This window comes from Mirounga angustirostris, unplaced genomic scaffold, assembly GCF_029215605.1.
Source record: "Mirounga angustirostris isolate CCGP_5_RB_7025 unplaced genomic scaffold, mMirAng1.0.hap1 SCAF_1, whole genome shotgun sequence".
Lineage (NCBI taxonomy): Eukaryota > Metazoa > Chordata > Mammalia > Carnivora > Phocidae > Mirounga > Mirounga angustirostris.
Window position 1 is genome coordinate 46,644,334 of NW_026991709.1, and position 21,291 is coordinate 46,665,624.

The 21,291-nt window shown below is 40.1% G+C and overlaps 1 protein-coding gene across 4 annotated transcripts in view; it reads left to right on the forward strand.

The window, feature by feature from the left end:
* The window catches only part of COL8A1 (collagen type VIII alpha 1 chain), a 160,592-nt gene extending 140,281 nt beyond the window's left edge, over nt 1-20,311 (forward strand). For 3 of the 4 annotated variants that reach the window (XM_045902735.3, XM_045902736.3, XM_064589871.1), the window contains 2 exons: nt 11,973-12,300; nt 15,696-20,311. In XM_045902735.3, coding sequence (XP_045758691.1) covers nt 11,976-12,300; nt 15,696-17,605 — 2,235 coding nt within the window. In that variant the 5' untranslated portion in view covers nt 11,973-11,975 and the 3' untranslated portion in view covers nt 17,606-20,311. The remainder of the gene's footprint in view (nt 1-11,972; nt 12,301-15,695) is intronic. The other variant, XM_045902737.3, reaches the window with a different exon arrangement.
* The last annotated feature ends 980 nt before the right edge of the window (nt 20,312-21,291 follow it).

Genomic DNA, 21,291 nt, shown 5'->3' on the forward strand with positions numbered 1-21,291 from the left:
TGTAATTTTATCACTTTATTTTATTCGATTCATTTCTTACTTACAAAGGACTACTTCAAATACAACTACCAAGTTTTAACTGTCCCTGTGACAAGGATATTGCTGAGTTCTGTTTGGTTGAAATTCACAAGTTCAGGGCAAGATCAAAGTGTTTGCAGTTAAAAAAAAAAGGAAAAAAAGAAAAGAAAAAAGAAGCAAAGCTGTTTGCAGTGAACAAATATTCCATGAAATTTTTATTTTATATAATATATTATAACTATTTGCTCTAAGTAAGTAATTTTACAATGTTCAGTTCAATGGATTATATTAGATGAACTGTCCCCACACATTGTCCCTTGCAACAGCCTAAAAACAGCTTTAGTTCACACTGTATGATTTACACAAACTGCAGTAGTACAAAGAAGACAGAAAAATGCTCTCCAGAGTGCTCCCCAGTCCTCCTCGGGCTCTGCCAGGAAGGAACTGACCTTGCTGCATATCACCAGGCCCATAGGATGGGGAGGACCTTATTCTTGGGATGCTCTCATCATAGCCTCCTTTACTATAGAACTGCCTTTAAATTTTGGATTTTTAATTTTTCTTACATAATGGACATTGTTCCTCCTAAAAACATGACTGTGTCAAACTATTCACTACCCACTTCTCCTTCCCAAGATGCATACTCTGTATTCATTTGTCATTTCTCTGACAGGAGGCATACATCAACACTTGATAAATGACTCCAAGGGAATTTTTGAGCTTACACATTGTAAGAAGTTTTTTTTTTAATCATTTGTAGCCACTTTTAAAGGATTTCTCTAAGTAAGCTGCCATTTTTATTTAATCTTTAAATATGGTTAAAAAAATTACAAATCAGATTTTTATCCCTAAACTTTGTTTCTTACCGAGATCCTTCTTTTTGTTTCTAGTCAGGCGCAGCTCATTTCATCAGAGGAATACTTACAGGGAGGGGGGCGCTATTCAAACTCTTCCTGTTCCATCTCCAAGTGTTAAGAAGGGAGATAGAAATATTGAAAGGTAACTGGAAGTGTGAGATTAATTAGCTTTATGACATCCAAAAGGCTTGAGTATGTACATTCATGAAACCATTTATCTAGGAAGTGTGGATATGTTATTCATGTTCACAGCTACCATAGAATTTTAGAACTACAGGAGACCTTGAAGTCATCTAGCCAGTGTTCCCATTCTGCAAATGAAGAAACCGATGCCTCAGCAGGTTGGTGCCTGGCTTAGGCCAGAACTAGAATTTAGGTGCTCTATGCTCTGAAAACAATGATGTGGTCATGTTATGGGGAGAAAAGCAAAACAAAGCAAAAAAAGGAATCCACTTTAGAACTTTCTCTTTTAAGAGTCCTCTCAAGTATTTTATAAACTATTTGGCAGCTGACATGATTCCATTTAGAGAGACAAAGGGAGTTAATTGCAGACTTCGAGTATGTGAACTATTATTTTAAGAAAAATATTCTCCAGATGTTTCCCACCTCCTTTGAGAATGGAAAAGAGGAAATGAGTTTAAAGTTCAGCAAGAAAGATCCAGATTAGATATTAAGAAATGTAGGTCTATGAAATCCTGCAGTTGGTTACTGGGGAATGTTGTGAAATCTCCTCTTCTGGAGAATTTGTAGAATGTAGGGGTTGGTCATTTGTTTCAGAGGTTATGTGGGTGGCCCATTTCTAGAGATGGGGACACAACCTAACTGACATCTCAGGTTCTGTAGGTCCTGTGACGTCATGGTCTGCTGATAGCTAGTAGGTGAGGTTGTTTGCTGCTCTTTGTTATAGCAGATTCATCAGTGCAGCATGTAAGTCAAGCTGCTTTATATTTATATTAGTCCTGATAGATGTAAATGGGCAGATTAATTAAAACTAATGAGTGCTTATGGGATGATCTTGCCCACTGCCTTCATTGGAGTGACTGACCAACATCTGGAGAGGTTTATTTCTGTAGGTTCCATCTTAGCATATTCACCTTGCTAGTGACTTTATAATTTCATGAATACCTTCCAAGTTTGTGTCCTAAGTCCAAAAAGCAAAAAGGAAGGGATCCAGTCCAGGATCACATCCTATATAACAGAGAAATTCTTTCTTTCAGCTAAAAAGGCAGCCTTGGTATTTGGAGGTCAAGATGGAGAAAAGTGACAGTATAGTTAGATCTGTACCTTGTAAAACAAAGTAGAAAGATTTTTAGTTAATGTATTGGGTGATGGCTTCCAAAAGTAATCAAATAAGGATTTAAAAATTTTAACTTGGAATCTAACAGCCTTCAATTTCAGTAAAATAATTTTATAAATACAGGACGGGAGATATCATTTGAGCTTAACATTAAAAAAACTTAGTAAGTGGATATAAGATTAATAATATAATGTATTTGAAGTATGTTCATGGTGCTGGCATAAAGTGCCCCAAAACATAGCTAATATTATTATAACTTTTATGTTCATTGGCCTGCCTTCCCCAGCGTCCTCTGGTTCTAGTTTTCTGGTTTTCTCATATTCAGCCATGGATTTTGCCCCTACCACCCTGGAGCAGCATTGAACCATTCTTCCACCTAACCCCCCAAAATCCATTCCCACAAAAGAATTAGGTTTTCTTCAGAAGGATTAGGGTTTCCTCATCTCTGAGGATATGAACGAGGAGATTTACAATCCATATCTTATAATAAACATAAAAAGCCTGTCTGAAATGAATTTTTCTTTTCTTGACTGCTCCTCCAATGGAGATCTCCTTTTCTGGGACTCTCCTCCATGTAGTAATCAACTCTGCTCACACATAATCTCCTCCAAAATTCCCCCAAATTTCTCTATCCTTTATTATTTAGAGTTGCTTCTATCTTCCTTTAAAACCCAGGTGCCAGCCCATCCAAGCACAGAAGACTCAGTTTCTAGAGTAAAATGGGTTTCAAAGAACATCATCTCCACAAATAATAACCATCTACCTTCTTACCTAACCGCTCCTGCTTTGTTTTTCTCCATATTATCCAACACTGCCTATATTTAGGTTTTTGGCTATTTTTTGTGTTACCATCAAAGCATAATTCTCAAAATGTTAAAAACACAGTTCTCAGGCCAGACGGCTTCCCAAGGGAATTCTACCAAACATTTAAAGAAGAATTAATACCTATTCTTCTGAAACTGGTTCCAAAAAATAGAAATGGAAGGAAAAGTTCCAAACTCATTTTATGAGACCAGCATTACCTTGATCCCAAAACCAGACAAAGACCCCATCAAAAAGGATAACTACAGACCAATATCCCTGATGAACACAGATGCAAAAATTGTCACCAAAATACTAGCCAATAGGATCCAACAGTACATTAAAAGGATTATTCACCACGACCAAGTGGGATTTATTCCTGGGCTGCAAGGTTGGTTCAACATCCACAAATCAATCAATGTGATACAATACATTAATAAAAGAAAGAACAAGAATCATATGATCCTCTCAATAGATGCAGAAAAAGCATTTGACAAAGTACAGCATCCTTTCTTGATCAAAACTCTTCAGAGTGTAGGGATAGAGGGTACATACCTCAATATCATAAAAGCCATCTATGAAAAACCCACAACCAATATCATTCTCAATGGGGAAAAACTGAGAGCATTCCCCCTAAGGTCAGAAACATGGCAGGGATTTCCACTCTCACCACGGCTATTCAACATAGTACTAGAAGTCCTAGCCACAGCAATCAGACAACAAAAAGAAAAGGCATCCAAACTGGCAAAGAAGAAGTCAAGCTCTCACTCTTTGCTGATATATGATACTTTATGTGGAAAACCCAAAAGGCTCCACCCCAAAATTGCTAGAACTCATACAGGAATTCAGTAAAGTGGCAGGATAGAAAATCAATGCACAGAAATCAGTTGCATTTCTATACACCAATAACAAGACAGAAGAAAGAGAAATTAAGGAGTCGATCCCATTTACAATTGCACCCAAATCCATAAGATACCTAGGAATAAATCTAACCAAAGAGGCAAAGTATCTGTACTCAGAAAACTATAAAATACTAATGAAAGAAATTGAGGAAGACACAAAGAAAGGGAAAAACATTCCATGCTCATGGATTAGAAGAACAAATATTGTGAAAATGTCAATGCTACCTAGAGCAATCTACACATTTAATGCAATCCCTATCAAAATACCATCCACTTTTTTCAAAGAAATGGAACAAATAATCCTAAAATTTGTATGGAACCAGAAAAGACCCCAAATAGAGAAAGGAATGTTGAAAAAGAAAAGCGGAGCCGGTGGCATCACAATTCCAGACTTCAAGCTCTATTACAAAGCTGTCATCATCAAGACAGTATGGTACTGGCACAAAAACAGACACATAAATCAATGGAACAGAATAGAGAGCCCAGAAATGGACCCTCAATTCTATGGTCAATTAATCTTCAACAAAGCAGGAAAGAATGTCCAATGGAAAAAAGACAGTCTCTTCAACAAATGGTGTTGGGAAAATTGGACAGCCACATGCAGAAGAAGGAAACTGGACCATTTCCTTACACCACACACAAAAATAGACTCAAAATGGCTGGAAGACCTAAATGTGAGACAGGAGTCCATCAAAATCCTAGAGGAGAACACAGGCAGCAACCTCTTCAACCTCAGCCACAGCAACTTCTTCCTAGAAACATCACCAAAGGCAAGGGAAGCAAGGGCAGAAATGAACTATTGGGACTTCATCAAGATAAAAAGCTTTTGCATAGCAAAAGAAACAGTCAACCCCAAAACCAAAAGACAACTGACAGAATGGGAGAAGATATTTGCAAATGACATATCAGATAAAGGGCTAGTATCCAAAATCTATAAAGAACTTATCAAACTCAACAAAGAACAAATGATCTGATCAAGAAATGGGCAGAAGACATGAGCAGACATTTTTCCAAAGAAGATATCCAAATGGCCAACAGACACATGAAAAAATGCTCAACATCGCTCGGCATCAGGGAAATCCAAATCAAAACCTCAATGAGATACCACCTCACACCAGTCAGAATGGCTAAAATTAACAAGTCAGGAAATGACAGATGTTGGCAAGGATGGGTAGAAAGGGGCACCCTCCTACACTGTTGGTGGGAATGCAAGCTGGTGCAGCCACTCTGGAAAACAGTATGGAGGTTCCTCAAAAAGTTGAAAATAGAGCTACTGTACCACCCAGAAATTGCCTACTGGATATTTACCCCAAAGATACAAATATAGTGATCCGAAGGGGTACGTGCACCCCAATGTTTATAGCAGCAATGTCCACAATAGCCAAACTATGGAAAGAGCCAAGATGTCCATCAACAGATGAATGGATAAAGAAGAGTGGTATATATATACAATGGAATATTATGCAGCCATCAAAAAAAAAAACCAAATCTTGCCATTTGCCATGATGTGGATGGAACTAGAGGGTATTATGCTAAGCGAAATAAGTCAATCAGAGAAAGACATGTATCATATGATCTCACTGATATGAGGAATTCTTAATCTCAGGAAACAAACTGAGGGTTGCTGGAGTGGTGGGGGGTGGGAGGGAGGGGGTGGCTGGATGATAGACACTGGGGAGTGTATGTGCTATGGTGAGTGCTGTGAATTGTGTAAGACTGATGAATCACAGACCTGTACCTCTGAAACAAATAATACATTATATGTTAAAAAAAAAAAAAAGATAGTAGGAAGGGAAAAATGAAGGGGGAGCAATCGGAGGGGGAGACGAACTATGAGAGACTATGGACTCTGTGAAACAAACTAAGGGTTCTAGAGGGGAGGGGGTTGGGGGATGGGTTAGTCTGGTGATGGGTATTAAAGAGGGCACATATTGAATGGAGCACTGGGTGTTATACACAAACAATCAATCATGGAACACTACATCAAAAACTAATGATATAATGTATGGTGATTAAGATAACATAATAAAATAAAAGTAAAAAAACCCACAATTCTCATTCACAAATGAACATGTCAAAGTTTTATTTAACATGATGACAAAGTGGGTTTGAAATAAAATATAAACCTGGGGGTTTTTTTAATCATCATGAGCCGGTAAAAAAGAATGCTGAGATAATGCTAAATTAGATACAAAACTGGTTAACATAGTACAGGGCAATAAAACTGTATCCTGGTCAACATAGTTTAGAGTTGTTAATATCTGTAATGCTTATCAATTATGCATTAAGTTACATGTCCCTAGATGATCCTAAGGTGGGCTTATTGGCATGATAGTAAAAGGTCATGTAACCATTCCTCTTTTGCCTTAGCCAATTTTGGGATATATTTTTAATTTCCCCTTCCCACCTCCCACTAAAAGTAAGCTACATGTGCACTGCCGTTTATGAATCAGAAAAGGTGGGTGTCCCCTACCAGCTGCTCATGTAATAAAAATAACAACAAAAGTTGTATGACATGGGGAGCCTGTGTGAGTCAGTCAGTTAAGTGACTGATTCTTGGTTTTGGCTCCGATCATGATCTCAGGGTCATGAGATAGAGCTCCACATTGGGCTCCATGCTCAGCAGGGACTCTGCTTGAGATTCTCTCTCTTTCTCCTCCTCTGCACCACCCCCCACTTGTTCTCTTTCTCTCTTTAAAATAAATAAATAAATCTTTAAAAAAATTTGTACAATATGGTAATAGGTTGCTTTATGAATGTTTCTATCATGATTAATATTCAAGTAGGAAATGTGAGGGCTTTCTGTCAGCAACTGTTGTAGACAGGATTCTAAATGCAGAGTGAGGCTAAAGTAGATATTTTCTAAAGCCTCTATCAACACTAAGAGTTTTGACTGTCAAGCTCTATCAATAAATATTGAGAAAATCAAAAGAATATCACATATTTTCCTTGTCCTCAAGAAGTTTACAATCATGTTGCGGTCTAATGGACAAAAAAAAAAATAGGAAAAAACATAAGGTTGATGAGCTGCATTTAACTTTGTGTTAAATTTTCAGGCGCCTGGGTGGCTCAGTCGGTTAAGCGTCTACCTTCAGCTCAGGTCATGATCCCAGGGTCCTAAGATCGAGTCCCACATTGGGCTCCCTGCTCAGCGGGAGCAACATTTCTGTTGTTTAAACCATCCAGTCTAAGATACTTGGTTTTGGCAGCCCTAGCAAACTTATACAGTAAGGTTAAAATCTGGAGAAAGATTAAAAAGTAAAAAAGGAGAAACCTTCAGGGGAAAAAAAATACAATAAAGAGGTCAAAATGAGTATAGACGTAGATGAAGAGTAAAATTTTGAAACATAGGTTTACATTAGTGAAAGTCACCTGTAACTACCATTGTGATAAATAGGATTTTCTCGGGGTTTTTTAGTATTGTGTCTTGAAAGACAAATAAGCCTTTCAACTTTCACATCTCTATCCAAAATTTGCTTTCTCAGAAAGATCTTACCTCACCACCCTTTCCAAAACAGTGTCTTCTACCCCAAGTCATTTTCGAGCCCTTCACTCTGCTTGGTTTTCTTCACAGCACTCAAATCTAAAATTGTAAAATTTATTTTTAACTTGTTTATTATTGCCTGTCTCCCCACACTGGAATGTGAGTTCAATAAGATCAAGGACTTCATCTAATTCACTCCTTTCTCTAGTACCCATAATAGTAATAATTAGTAGGCACTCCTTACAGATCTACACCTAATGAATGAATTGCTCTGAGAAATGCAAGCAGGACAGAACCTTCTTTAAAAGGCATGGGAAAGCCAAGAAGACAATTCTGGTGCACACTGCAGGGGTAGGATTCTGTCTGACTTCCCCTTGCTTCAGGGGCGATAAATCTGAGGCCTTGAGAAACTACCAATCCTGTGTGAGGGGCTGCCCAGCAGCAGATGAGAGAGGCTTGTCCACACACACACACACACACACACACACACACACACACACACACACACACACTTGCAATGCGCACACTGTGTTAGCTTATGTGAAAGGGAAATTTGGATTTAGGGCAAGAACATTCTTTTGCACAGCAAGCCAAAATCTCATGGGGATAAATGTACAAATAAAATGCTGAGGAGTGTCTAAAATAATATGTATCACATTATTCTGTTATATACACTACAGGTCACATGAGGAAACTGAAACTCTCTGCAGCCCTTCCCAAATATAGGGAACCATTTAGGGCTGTTCAAAATGATTAGGATTGGCAACTCTGGCACCAGAATGAATAACTGCCTTGGTTCAGCTGTTCTTTTTTGCCATTTTTAACAAGTACATTTTAATGGCCATTATTGTTTCATTCATGTTAAGGTTTATCATTACTGCAGTTAACCTCACATTTATTTTGGCTAGTATCCTTCTTTGAAAGTCCTTGGCATTTCAGTTGGTTTTGATTTGTCTTTTTGGTCACACTCCATTAATAATAACTTAAATTTGAACGGTGCTTTTCAGCTTACAAAAAAAATCGTATTATCATTTGTGTCCTTGAACAGCTCTGTGGGAGAAGCTGAGATTATTATTTCTTTTTTATAAGAAATAAAATTTCTTTTTATTGCTGTTTTATAGGGAAGGAAACTGAGGCTTAGTGAAGATAAGGGACTTGCGCAAAGTCATAGACATGGTGAATAGCAGAGCTACAGCTCAACTCCAGGTCTTTGGCTTCTTCTACAAGGCTTTTCTCATAATGACATGAAACCCATCACTAAGTTGGCCTGACTGGCAAAGATCCACTGTCCACACACAGTATATATGTTTATGTTCATGCATAATCAAGCGCACTCACACACACACACACTTACGCACGTGTGGTATCAAATAGAAATCTAAGAAAACAGCGACTAAAACTCACATTATTGTGTCCTGCACCCTCAGAAAAAGGAAAAAGAGGCAAGAAAACCCATTACTACCATTTCTCCCAGCAGAAATTCCAAGGCTCCTTCTTCCCGCCAGGTGTTTGTATAGCGTTACACAAATCTGATGTTCTTTTGAGTGATTTGGGGAGAACCACCACACCACTTTGACCACCAAAAATATCCTCAGGGACAAGAGGGAAATTAGTAAGTGTAAGTCAAGCGGTAAATTCTAACCAGGGCCCCTGTATAAATATTCAAGTTAAAACTGAACAAAGTTTATTTAAATAAAGAGCCAGAGAAATGGCAGATGGCAGACCTAAAGAGGTGGTTTTCAGGAGAGAAAGGCCAAGCTTACAAGAGGAAATAATTGTAGTAAAGAAGGATCCCACTGGGCCTTTGGTATTCAACTGGTCTTCTTCCCAGGCATTTCGCTTCCTTCCAGTTTTCCAATGTTTCATTAGATTGTCCTGGTTTAAAGATTATTAAGTGTAATCCAACACATTCACTGAATTGATGGAAGGGTGAAGGGCCAAGCATGCTCCTTATTCTTAAAGGCATCACCACAAGCTTAGGGTTTAGTAATTAAATTCAGTCATCCCCAAAGATGGAATTAAGTCCCAACTTATACATCACCAGGTATTACCATGTATTTCTGGTATGGATTAACATTTTCAACTCTCTAGTGACTGCCTTAGACATTGAATGTTAAGGACTTCAGAAAACAATTGAGTCTTATTTTTAACAAATAAAGAAGTTGAAGGGATCTCTTGAGATATATAAAACTGAGAAATAAGGGCTGAAGTTCTAGTCTTCTAAGTGGACAAAGTAAGGAATAGTGGTATGTATAGTATACTGTAATTTGTGTCTTAAAGGTGTGTGTGGTGTATGTGCATATTCTTAGAACATCTCCGGAAACATGAAGAAAATGGGAAAAGTTGTTGCTTCCAAGGGAAGGGATTTAAGTTACTGGACAGAAGTGGGTGGGAAATTTACTTTTTTTCTGGATATCCCTTGCTACTCATTAATAGTTCATACATCTGTCACGTCTACTAAAAAAGTATAAGCTCTTTGGGGGCAGGGCCCATTGACCATATTATATTTACCGTTGTAATCCCTGGATAGGTCTAGCATTGTGTTTGGTAAGTAGTCAATAAATTTATCATTGAGTACTTACAGCAGATGTTCTTCTTTTCCCATCTAAAATAAAACTGACTATTACCGAGTATAAATCAATACTAATTTTGTGGCTCTTTCCAAATGGTTTATAATAATTAATCATTCTTAGAAAATAATTCCTTTCTATCTCCTCCCATTTACCAGCCCATGTATTATTTCGAGTACATTTGAATCAACCAGTTCTTGAGACTATTCTGATTTATGAAATGGAGGACATTTTATAAATCATTTTGCTGACAGATGTTTTGGGGAAAAATGACTAGTTAGTATACTTTAAAAAATTGTAAAGAGGTGAATTTTGTGGTAGAGATTCCATTAAATATTTTCTTAGGTGCTTTTTATTAACCAATTCTTTTATAGCATGTTCTCACTCTTGGCACTATTCTTGAATAGGATGTCGCAAAGTCAACACATATTTTCTAAGAAGTGGAAAACTATGATCCAGAATTAAGTAAGGCAGAAGCAAAGAAAACAAACTCACAGAATGGAAATTATAATTATTTAGAGATAGAAGTTTATTCAAAGTTCTCCAGAATATTCTTACATTAAAAATTGTGAGAACCTTGCCACTTCTTTCTCCAGCATAATGATGACACTCCACTGAGGATTCAGATTTTCATCAAGACCTCTTTATTAAAGGTGTGGGGAGCACCTTATTATGTCGTGTCAGTACCCTGGAGAACAGACTTCAATGTGTACCACACTTGCCCTCTAGTGGGCCTTTGTGAGCACTGCAGTTCCCTGGGCTTTTGGGTTTTCAGCCCTAGGCATTTCCAGAGGTCTTTCCGAGTTGGTTTTTTATAAACATATAAGCCCCATTAATATTTATGCCATTAACTGTTAAACTGCAAAGGATGCTATTAAAGGGCTTGTACAGCTTATTCTCATGAGTAGTTAAACATCATTGTTTTCTTTATACAACTAGTTTGCCTTGTAAACTCCTTTCTTTCATAATAGTATAAAGACAAACGTCAGCGCACTCCAGGTCCAATTAGGCAAATTCTAAATTAACGACTTTATAGTATTTAAGTAGAACGAAATGGCATTCCAGTATGTGCATAATTATGATAGTGATTTTTAAAATATTTTGGGACTGTCACATGAAGTACCTTCTCTCCAATTCAGAAGACTTCCACAGTTTTCATTACTGTTGTTTGCTCGCTCTTTAATGCTTACATTACTTTGTGACCACACCAAAGCAAAAGGCAGATGAAAAATCCCAGCCCCTGGCATAAAGCCTGTCAATTACTAACCGTTTCCACTTAGAATAGAATTTTGGCTCATACTAACAAAGCCTGACTTGCCACCAAGTTTGCCTCCTTTTGGACAATGTACTCTAGCCATTAAGATTAAGTTTAGTGCAAATGTGTGACACTCAAAATAACAGCGATTTAAAGAAGATGATAAAGCTTTAGCTCTTTCTTGTGTAAACAAATTTCAAATGTAAGGATCAATACAGACCTTCGGGTTCAACCAAGGCTGAGGTTTATTCTAGCTTGTTACTCCACCATGCTCAGTGCACGGATTTCACTTCCTGGTCCCAGGTGTCTGGTCTGTTTCCAGGCAACATAACAACATTTCAGCCAGCAGGAAGGAAGAGGAAAACCAGGGCCACTCTTTTAGGATCCTTCTTGGAAGTTGTACCCATTACAACTACATCCAATTGGACAGAACTTTGTCACATCGCCACACTTGGCTGAAATGTCTTTATTCTGGGCTGCTCTGTTCCGGCTAAAAATCAAGAGTTCCAGTACTATGGAAGAAAGCAGAATTGATATTTGGGGATACACAGCAGTATTTCCCATAGCTTATAATTCCACCGATCGCCTTCATTTGACAGTTCCTACTCTTTTCTATTTTTTGCTTATTTCCTTCTGAGAGGTAACATCATCCTCCTTTCCATTTGCCTTCCACCGGTGATGTTCTGATGGTAAAGACTGTTTCCTTTTTCTCCCCCTTCTTTCTCTAAGTAAACTCGTCACTTGGCCTGCCAGTTTTCACCATGTTGGTGCATTCATTCCTTCCGCAGGTGATGGCTATGCCACCTGGCCCTCCACTGCTGGGAGTGCTGCTTACCATTTCCCTGGGCGCCATCAGGCTCATTCAGGCTGGTGCTTACTATGGGATCAAGCCGCTGCCACCACAAATTCCTCCTCAGATCCCACCGCAAATTCCGCAATACCAGCCTCTGGGCCAGCAAGGACCTCACATGCCTTTGGGGAAAGATGGCCTTAACATGGGCAAGGAGCTGCCCCGCATGCAGTATGGCAAAGAATATCCACATCTACCCCAATATAGGAAGGAAATTCAGCCAGTGCCAAGAATGGGCAAGGAAGCAGCACCTAAGAAAGGCAAAGGTAACATCATATTCCTGTGCTGTTATGAAACAGCAGCTTTCCAAAATCTGAAACTATAAGATCGGGGGAGAAGCTAAATTTTAGAAATTTTTATTTTGGACTGTGTTACTGACATTAAGTGTTTACTGTTCTCTAAACTCTATCCTTGAAAGGTTCAAGACCTAAAAATACAAGCAAAATTACTGTTTTATGTTGTGCTTTATTATTTTAACAGCATTAAATGGCACAAAACATATTTTTATTCCCTTATTCATTATCTATTCCAACATTTGGCAACTATTTAATGAGCATCTATTTTTGTGTCAGAAGCTGGGCCCGATTAAAGTGGTCGGGGAGGGGGGTGACAAGCCTACAGGAGGCTGCTGGAAGGCGTGGAGAGCAGGACTGCTCTGCCTCTTCCAAACTTTTCTTCCCTGAACCTGAGGGAAACCAATCTGGATTCACTCCCTCTCGTTGACACTCACTCAAAAAGGGTACTTCTGATTAAGACCGTTGAAACTAGAGATGGACAGGTTATCAATGCAATTTCTCAGCATCACGATGACCTTGAGTGAAAATTGCACATGACTTGGTCCAGCAATATATTACCACCAAGAATTAAAAAAAAAGAAACCCATTATCTTAAAGAAACAGCTTTCAAGTGCTTTTCTGCAGTTTTTCAGGAGCACAAGGTAGATTTGGAATAGGAATAACTTCTAGTTCTTAAGAACCAATAGCCTTAAAAGACTTCGAAAAAAGTTTACAGCATCATCTAGTGTACAAAGAAAACTTGTGCTAGAATACCTTTTAAAAAGTATTTTTGAATACCATTAAAACTGCTTTTTTTCCAACAAGTATCTGGCCAACTTGTTTCTGCTTCAATAAGTCTTCGGAAAACTCAAAATAAAAACAGGTGACTAGTCAGTCTTCTTTACTGGGAGAGCAATGTTGTTAAGGACCTGCTGTGTTAGAAATATATACATATGAAAGCACTTTGTGAACCAGGTGCTGGATAAATGCCAGTGTTTTTAAGAGCACTTTAAGCTACTACACCTGTTAATCAATAAACTGAGAGGAGGCTATGAAGGGTAAGGACTGCATATAGAGATGAAAATTTTTCCCACTGCCTTCCAGCCATATTCATTAGTTATTCAACACCTACAAAATGCTTATCACTGTGAGAGACACTTTTTTAAAACTTCATGAGGTTCATCTGGATTCCTAGGAAACCTAGCAATCAATTGTAGGAAAAGAACTGCATCGGCATAGCAATTCCCTTTGAGGAACTGGAGGTCATTCCCACTGGTCCCTGAAAAAGCAGGAATCTCTCTGTCTGGGGTACTAGTGGATTTGGTGCTAAGAGGCCTAGAGGCCAGAAATGAAAGACCTGAAAATAACATAACTATTGTATGGCAATTATATATTTCAATTAAAAAAAAAACAACACCTCTCTGAAACGACTTTTCTTTGTAAAGTAAGATCTGTTGAGAAAATCAATGGCATAGGTAAGTAAAAATGCTCAGTAAATACTAAAGCATCATGAAACATTTGAGTTGCTACAGCTGGTCATTCAGGCAACCCTAAGAACAGAGTACATTCCAGGCACTGTGCTGGACACCAAGGAATCCTGATGAGTAAGACATGACCCTGCCCCAGACACTCTTGATATCGTAGTATGTACTACACAATTCACTTGGATATAACATGTCTTAATAGTACAAGACTATCGACTTAGCATAATTGAAGTATTTCCAATTTTCCTCTCTTCAGGAGCTGATATTCCACTTAGGGGATGATCTCAGCCATTTGTTCTCCTTCCTTTCTTAAGTGGCCTGCCCAGCTTTTGGAACTTCCTGTACTTATTCTGATGGGTACCAGATTGTAATAAGAGAATTTGCTAAGAATATGAGTTCTGTGGTCCTATTTTGTTCCCTGACAGTAGGTCAGTGGAAAATATAATGGTCAGGATTAAGATGTGACTACTGGTTAACATAAAACTTTGAGGCCATAAATTTCACTTATGTTTCATTTCAGTAGCGTAGAAGATCCAGAGTTGTGTTACTCTGAAAGGCACAGTATAATCATCTTAACAGAGATGTGCTTTGTATTTTGACAACAATTTGTGAAAGCACAGCGTCTTTCACATCTATTATCTAATCTTGTAGCGAGGCCATAATATTCTTGCTGCACAGAGAGGCAAGCCAAGACAGTGAAGGCCCAAGTGGCCCAGTCCAGATTCATTTCAAGACCAAGAAGAGCTTCCTGCTCCTCCCAGCTCAATTCCTTCTCCACGCTGCTTGTCAGCCTCAAGTATCTTATTCACTTCTTCTGTTTGAAACCCAATTTGCAAATGAGAAATAATTTATTAAAAATTTGAATTCATATGAGACTTAGGAAATCCTATAGCACATTAAAGAAATTAAGCAAAAGTATTTGGCTCTAGAGGACAGATGTGAAAGATGTTATTTATTTTTTTTTAAGATTTATTTTTTTTAAGATTTATTTATTTATTTGAAGGGAGAGAAAGAGGGCACATGTGCACACATGTATGCGAGGGAGGGGCAGAAGGAGAGGGAGAGAATCTCAAGTTGACTCCCTGCTGAGTGTGGAGCCCTAAATGGGGCTCGATCCCATGACCCTGAGATTATGACCTGAGCTGAAATCAGAAGTCAGCCGCTTAACCTACTGAGCCAACCAGGTACTCCATGTGGAAGATGTTATTAAACCACGCACAAAATAAAATACTTCTATTCCCCCCTGATCTACATGATAATTACTTTACCTAACACATCATACTGTATTTCAACACAAGAGGAAATATTATTTAGCCACAAATTATTATATAAAAAAACAAGGACATGGAAAAATATAGCATTAAATAGAAAAAGTAATAAAAAAATAAAAATGGAGAATGACTCCATTGTTTAAAATACACACACACACGCACACACACACACGCACACCTAGAACACAAGATGGAAGCACATATAAATGTCAAGTGATTATAGGCAAATTTGATTTTTCTTTATCCTTTTTTGAATTTTCCAAAATCTCCATAGTGAACACACCATAACAAAACTTAGAGTTTTGTACTTGGAAAAATGTTTTTTCATACTTTTTAGCTTTTTTTCCTTAACCAATGCTGATAAAAGCAGCTACAGGTATCAGTTCTCAAAAAGTATTTCAAACATGACAAAGCAATTATTAGCTTGATTGTTCTTTAAGTCCTGATAGTCCTGGAAGATGAACACATTATTCCTAGTCTTTCTTCTCAATAAGGAATAGACTAAGGTGTCAGAACTAAATAATGATCGTCATGACTTCCTTGAAGTGAAGAATAATAAATATTAATTTTTCTCTTTTTTCCCGTCCCTCTCCTCCTCCCTCTCCTGCTCTCTCTGTCCCCTCTCTCCCAGTAGAAATACCATTAGCCAGTTTACGAGGGGAGCAAGGTCCCCGTGGAGAGCCTGGCCCAAGAGGACCGCCTGGGCCCCCCGGCTTACCAGGTCATGGGATACCTGGAACCAAAGGAAAACCAGGGCCACAGGGATATCCAGGAATTGGAAAACCAGGTATGCCTGGAATGCCAGGAAAGCCAGGAGCCATGGGAATGCCTGGAGCAAAAGGTGAAATTGGACCCAAAGGGGAGATTGGGCCTATGGGGATCCCAGGACCGCAAGGACCTCCAGGGCCTCACGGACTTCCTGGCATTGGAAAACCAGGTGGACCAGGGTTACCAGGGCAACCAGGTGCAAAGGGAGAGCGAGGTCCCAAAGGACCACCAGGACCTCCAGGCCTTCAGGGTCCCAAAGGGGAGAAGGGCTTTGGGATGCCAGGTTTGCCAGGCCTAAAGGGTCCTCCAGGGATGCATGGCCCTCCTGGCCCTGTTGGACTCCCAGGAGTGGGCAAACCCGGAGTGACAGGCTTCCCTGGGCCCCAAGGTCCCCTGGGAAAGCCAGGTCCTCCAGGGGAACCTGGGCCCCAAGGCCCTATTGGGGTCCCGGGAGTTCAAGGACCTCCTGGGATTCCTGGAGTTGGAAAACCAGGCCAGGATGGGATCCCTGGCCAGCCAGGATTTCCAGGTGGCAAAGGGGAGCAAGGACTGCCAGGGCTGCCAGGACCCCCAGGCCTTCCAGGGATCGGGAAACCAGGCTTCCCAGGACCCAAAGGTGACAAGGGCATAGGGGGTCTTCCTGGGGCTCTAGGACCAAGAGGGGAGAAAGGACCAGTAGGTGCCCCTGGAATGGGAGGTCCCCCAGGAGAGCCAGGCCTGCCTGGAATCCCAGGTCCTATGGGTCCTCCAGGTGCTATTGGTTTTCCCGGACCCAAAGGAGAAGGTGGGGTTGTAGGGCCACAGGGGCCACCAGGTCTCAAGGGCGAGCCAGGGCTTCAAGGCTTCCCAGGAAAGCCAGGTTTCCTTGGTGAAGTAGGGCCCCCTGGCATGAGGGGTTTGCCAGGTCCCATAGGGCCCAAGGGGGAAGCGGGGCACAAAGGTTTACCAGGGCTCCCTGGTGCTCCAGGGCTGCTGGGACCAAAGGGAGAACCAGGAATCCCAGGGGATCAGGGTTTACAGGGCCCTCCAGGCATCCCAGGGATCGCAGGCCCAAGTGGGCCCATTGGACCACCTGGAATGCCAGGCCCCAAAGGGGAACCCGGTATCCCAGGGCCCCCTGGGTTCCCTGGAGTAGGGAAGCCTGGAGTAGCAGGACTTCATGGGCCCCCAGGGAAGCCTGGTGCCCTTGGTCCTCAAGGCCAGCCGGGCCTTCCAGGGCCCCCAGGCCCTCCAGGGCCCCCAGGGCCCCCAGCTGTGATGCCCCCTACACCACCACCCCATGGAGAGTATCTACCAGATATGGGGCTGGGAATTGATGGAGTGAAACCCCCCCATGCCTACGGGGCTAAGAAAGGCAAGAATGGAGGGCCAGCCTACGAGATGCCTGCCTTTACAGCTGAGCTGACTGCGCCTTTCCCACCTGTGGGGGCCCCGGTGAAGTTTGACAAACTGCTCTATAATGGCAGACAGAACTACAACCCACAGACGGGCATCTTCACCTGCGAGGTTCCAGGGGTCTACTACTTCGCATACCACGTTCACTGCAAGGGGGGCAACGTGTGGGTTGCTCTGTTCAAGAACAACGAGCCCATGATGTACACGTACGATGAGTACAAAAAGGGCTTTCTGGACCAGGCGTCTGGGAGTGCGGTGCTGCTCCTCAGGCCGGGAGACCGAGTGTTCCTCCAGATGCCCTCGGAACAGGCTGCGGGACTGTATGCTGGGCAGTACGTCCATTCCTCCTTTTCAGGATATTTATTGTATCCCATGTAAAAAAAGAAAGAAAGATTTAATAGAAGAGAAGAAAATGATGCACCGAAAAAACCCAAATGAAAAACATAATTGCTTCAAAACATTTATATAGTTGGAAAGTTATATTTAAGTGAAAATCTAAACCATCATGTACAAATAAAAACTAAGATGCATGTTTAGTGCTCTGCATAGCAGCCTGTAATTAAAAATGATGGGATAGATTTATGTATCAAGTACTGACACTTGTGTTGTACCTACTGGAATCATATTAGCTGTTGTATTGTTATATGCTTCCATGATAACCTGCTTATTCAGATCAGTCAAAATATTTCAGCATGAAAGATCATAGCTAATGAAAGTCACTTGCTCACATTGTTTAAAGATTTATAAATATGGCTTAAGGAAATGTCAATGATAACAATTATATACCGTATTTACTTGCATAATTTCCTCTGTCTTTGGGCAGATGTTTTGCCAGGGAGAGTGGGGGAGGAGTTCTGCCGTGTTACAGCCCCAGTGGGAGGGAGTCAGGGGGGGCAGTAGGGTTTTAGTCCAAGGGCTGTTTCCCTCCCGTCAGAGGCTGTGTCTCTTATCAACACGAGTCCTCAGAATTGTGTATCTCGTGTTTCTAAAAGAACAAGTGAGCTAATCGCCTGCCGTGTAGTTTACTCAGTAAATTCTGTGTGCCTCACACTGGATGAGACATTTGAGGGACATAAGACAGTGCCCCAAGAGGAGCTAAAAAAACAGGTGGGAGACAGGAGCAGTAATTAACTCACTTATTTCTTAAGGATCCTTTTTGTTTTATTTTCTGTAATTTTTTTTCTTCCCTCCATGTAATTTCCACTATGACCCAACTAATATAAACACATGGAAGTCATAAGAAAAAAATAATAACTTTCCAGTTTTGTGGAATATTCATTATCAACAGTTTTTAATTATGTTTACATGTGTATAAAAATCCCCTTCTTTTGCCTACCCATACAAATGAGTACAATGAGGTTTCACCCATGAAAGGGCTATCGCTATTTTTCAGTAGCAGTTGAATTTTGAGGAAATTTCCTGGTGTAGTATATATGCAAACTGGCATGTTGTCTCAGGTTCCAAAGTCAATTTCCAAAATCCAAGCCATCCTTTATGTGGGGAGAAAAAAAAATTTCAGAAATACGTAGGAAAATAACTTTTTTTGAAAAAACGATTTGTCAAGTTTTAAATTTAAAAATGGATGTACTAGTGTCGGTACTAGAACTGTAGGAAAAGAACTGTTTCTTTAGAAGCAACCTGTGGGAGAGCTATCTGAAATGTCAAAGGGCAGGAAGAGCCCCCGCTGCTTGGGTCACCTCACACTCAGCACAAATCAAGAGCCAATACAAGTTTAAAGAGAAAGATACGTATCTTTCCAGGTTTTCACTTAGGTACATGCTAACTGCTGCGGGCATCCAAATCTGGTCTCAAAACACAGGCAAGATTTGTCAGTCCGCTGTGAGTCTGCTGCTGTTACTATAAGCCACTGGGGAAAATAAGGTGGGGCTGTGGTGGTAGAATCTTGTATCTGTTCCTCAAAATTAAGAGTGAGAAGTTGAGGGGAAAGGTACAGATGGAAAAATACACAAATAAATACGGTATAAACACACATGGAAATGTGTCTATGTCGAATCTGAATCATTTTAACCATCAAGAAAAATTCTCCTCAACCTAATAGATGTCTTTCCCTTACATGGTATACGAGCACCATTTCTTCTCAATTTCTTAAGAAGAGAAATGAGTTCATTACCAGAGGGTTTCTTATTCACTGTTAATTCTATGACAAATTTTCCCATCAAAAGATACCTGACCCAACCTTCATTTTCAAAGCAGATAGTGTCTATGTGGTCAAACATCCTTCAGATTGGTCTTGAGGATGCTGGTTTTGGACTGATGACTATGGAGGCAACAAGGATCCACTGGGGTCCTTCTGCTGAAGAGCTGCATTGGAATGGCTTGGAAGCAAGTCAGATCAGCCGATCTGTAAATCCGTATTTATCTGTACATGTATGGGCTTTTTATTTCCACCAAGTAAGAGAGACAGTACCTCTTTCGTTAAGACCAAATTTCACTTTTTAAAATACCTTCCAACTTATTTATTGGTTGTTACTCAATTGCCTATATATATATATATATATATATATATATATATAATGTGTGTGAGTGTGTATATTATCAGGCATATGCTCCTAACTTTTAGATAGGGGAGGAGCAAAATCTATGCCAGATACTGTATATTCTACAATGGTGCTAATCTCAGAGCTAAATGAATTACTCCATTTAATTTAAAAAAGAGTTTTAAATAATTATCTATGTGTCTGTGTTTCCCTTTTAAGTGTTGCACATTATGTTAACACATTAGTGTAAAAGCAGATGAAACGACATGTTCAAAAGTCTAGGGGTAGTGCTATAATCCCTACTCAATTCAAAATCAGCTAGAGCTTTTCCATGTGAAATGGACCAAACTGGCATTATATTATTTAAACACAGAGTTTTAATGCAGTATGACATCCCACGGAGGGAAAGAATGTCTGTAGTGGGTGACTGTTCTCAAATATTTTACAGAACACCATGAAAGGTGACCAGACTGGTGACTTTTTTGAGTTTCCATGATAGATTTGAGACTTGTCAATAGCAAATCATTTTTGTATTTAAATTTTTGTACTGATTTGAAAAAAGACTTATTAAATATCTTTAAAAGTATGTTTCTCATCTTGTTTGTATCACTCAGCGGACACTGAACCTCATACTTTTTTTATCCCCCACTGTACTAAGAAGCTGCTGAAACAGAGACCAAAAACAATCTCACAGCTTAAACAGGACAATTATTTCTCTTTAACATAATAGCTCTGAGCCTCAGCAGTCCAGGGCTCATGTAGTAGCTCTAGTGAGAGCTCCAGGTTCCTTCTGTCTTGCTGGTTTTCTGCCCCAAAGGTGTTGCCCTCATCCCCAAAGTCCAGGACAGCTAACCATCACAGCCACATTCCAGCCATTAGGAAGGTGAAAAATCAGGAAGGAGAGGGCATGCTCCCTAATTAAAGAACTCAAGCCAGCAGTTGCTTACAGTACTCCCTCCCACATCCTATTGCTCTGAATTTAGTCACACTGCCCAAAGCTGCCAAGAGAGTGAGGGAAATTGAATATTTATTCAGGGTAACAACATGCCCAGCTGAAACTCGGGGATTCTCTTAACATGGAAGAAGGGAGAATAGATACTAGGGGACAATTAGCTGCTGCATCTGTCACATCCATCATAAAAGAAAGAACTGCCACAAGCCTCTCTTCCTCCACAAGAAACCAATCTTCAGGTATTCTATTTTAGTTGGCCACGGTAGAGCCAAATATTCTGAGTGGCGAGCAGAGCTACAGAGCAGAGGCAGACCTGCTTCAAGAACCTAAGAGTCTTAAAAGGCATCACTGGTAAGGAAAGAATTCTGTTGTGATGACTCATCAAGTTCAAAACAATTGTAACTTATGTCTAGAATATTACAAAAGGATTATTCAAACCATTACATAAGCAAGTATCACCAGTCTGTGGCTGATTAACTCACTTGCTTAAACCATCAATCTGGAAGCTCAAGACCACAGCTTCCATTCCCATTTAAGCCCAGTTAGTTCTATTTCCTTCCACAGCTAAAGACTCTTCCATAACATGGATCAATCATCTGGTATGCTTAGTGTTG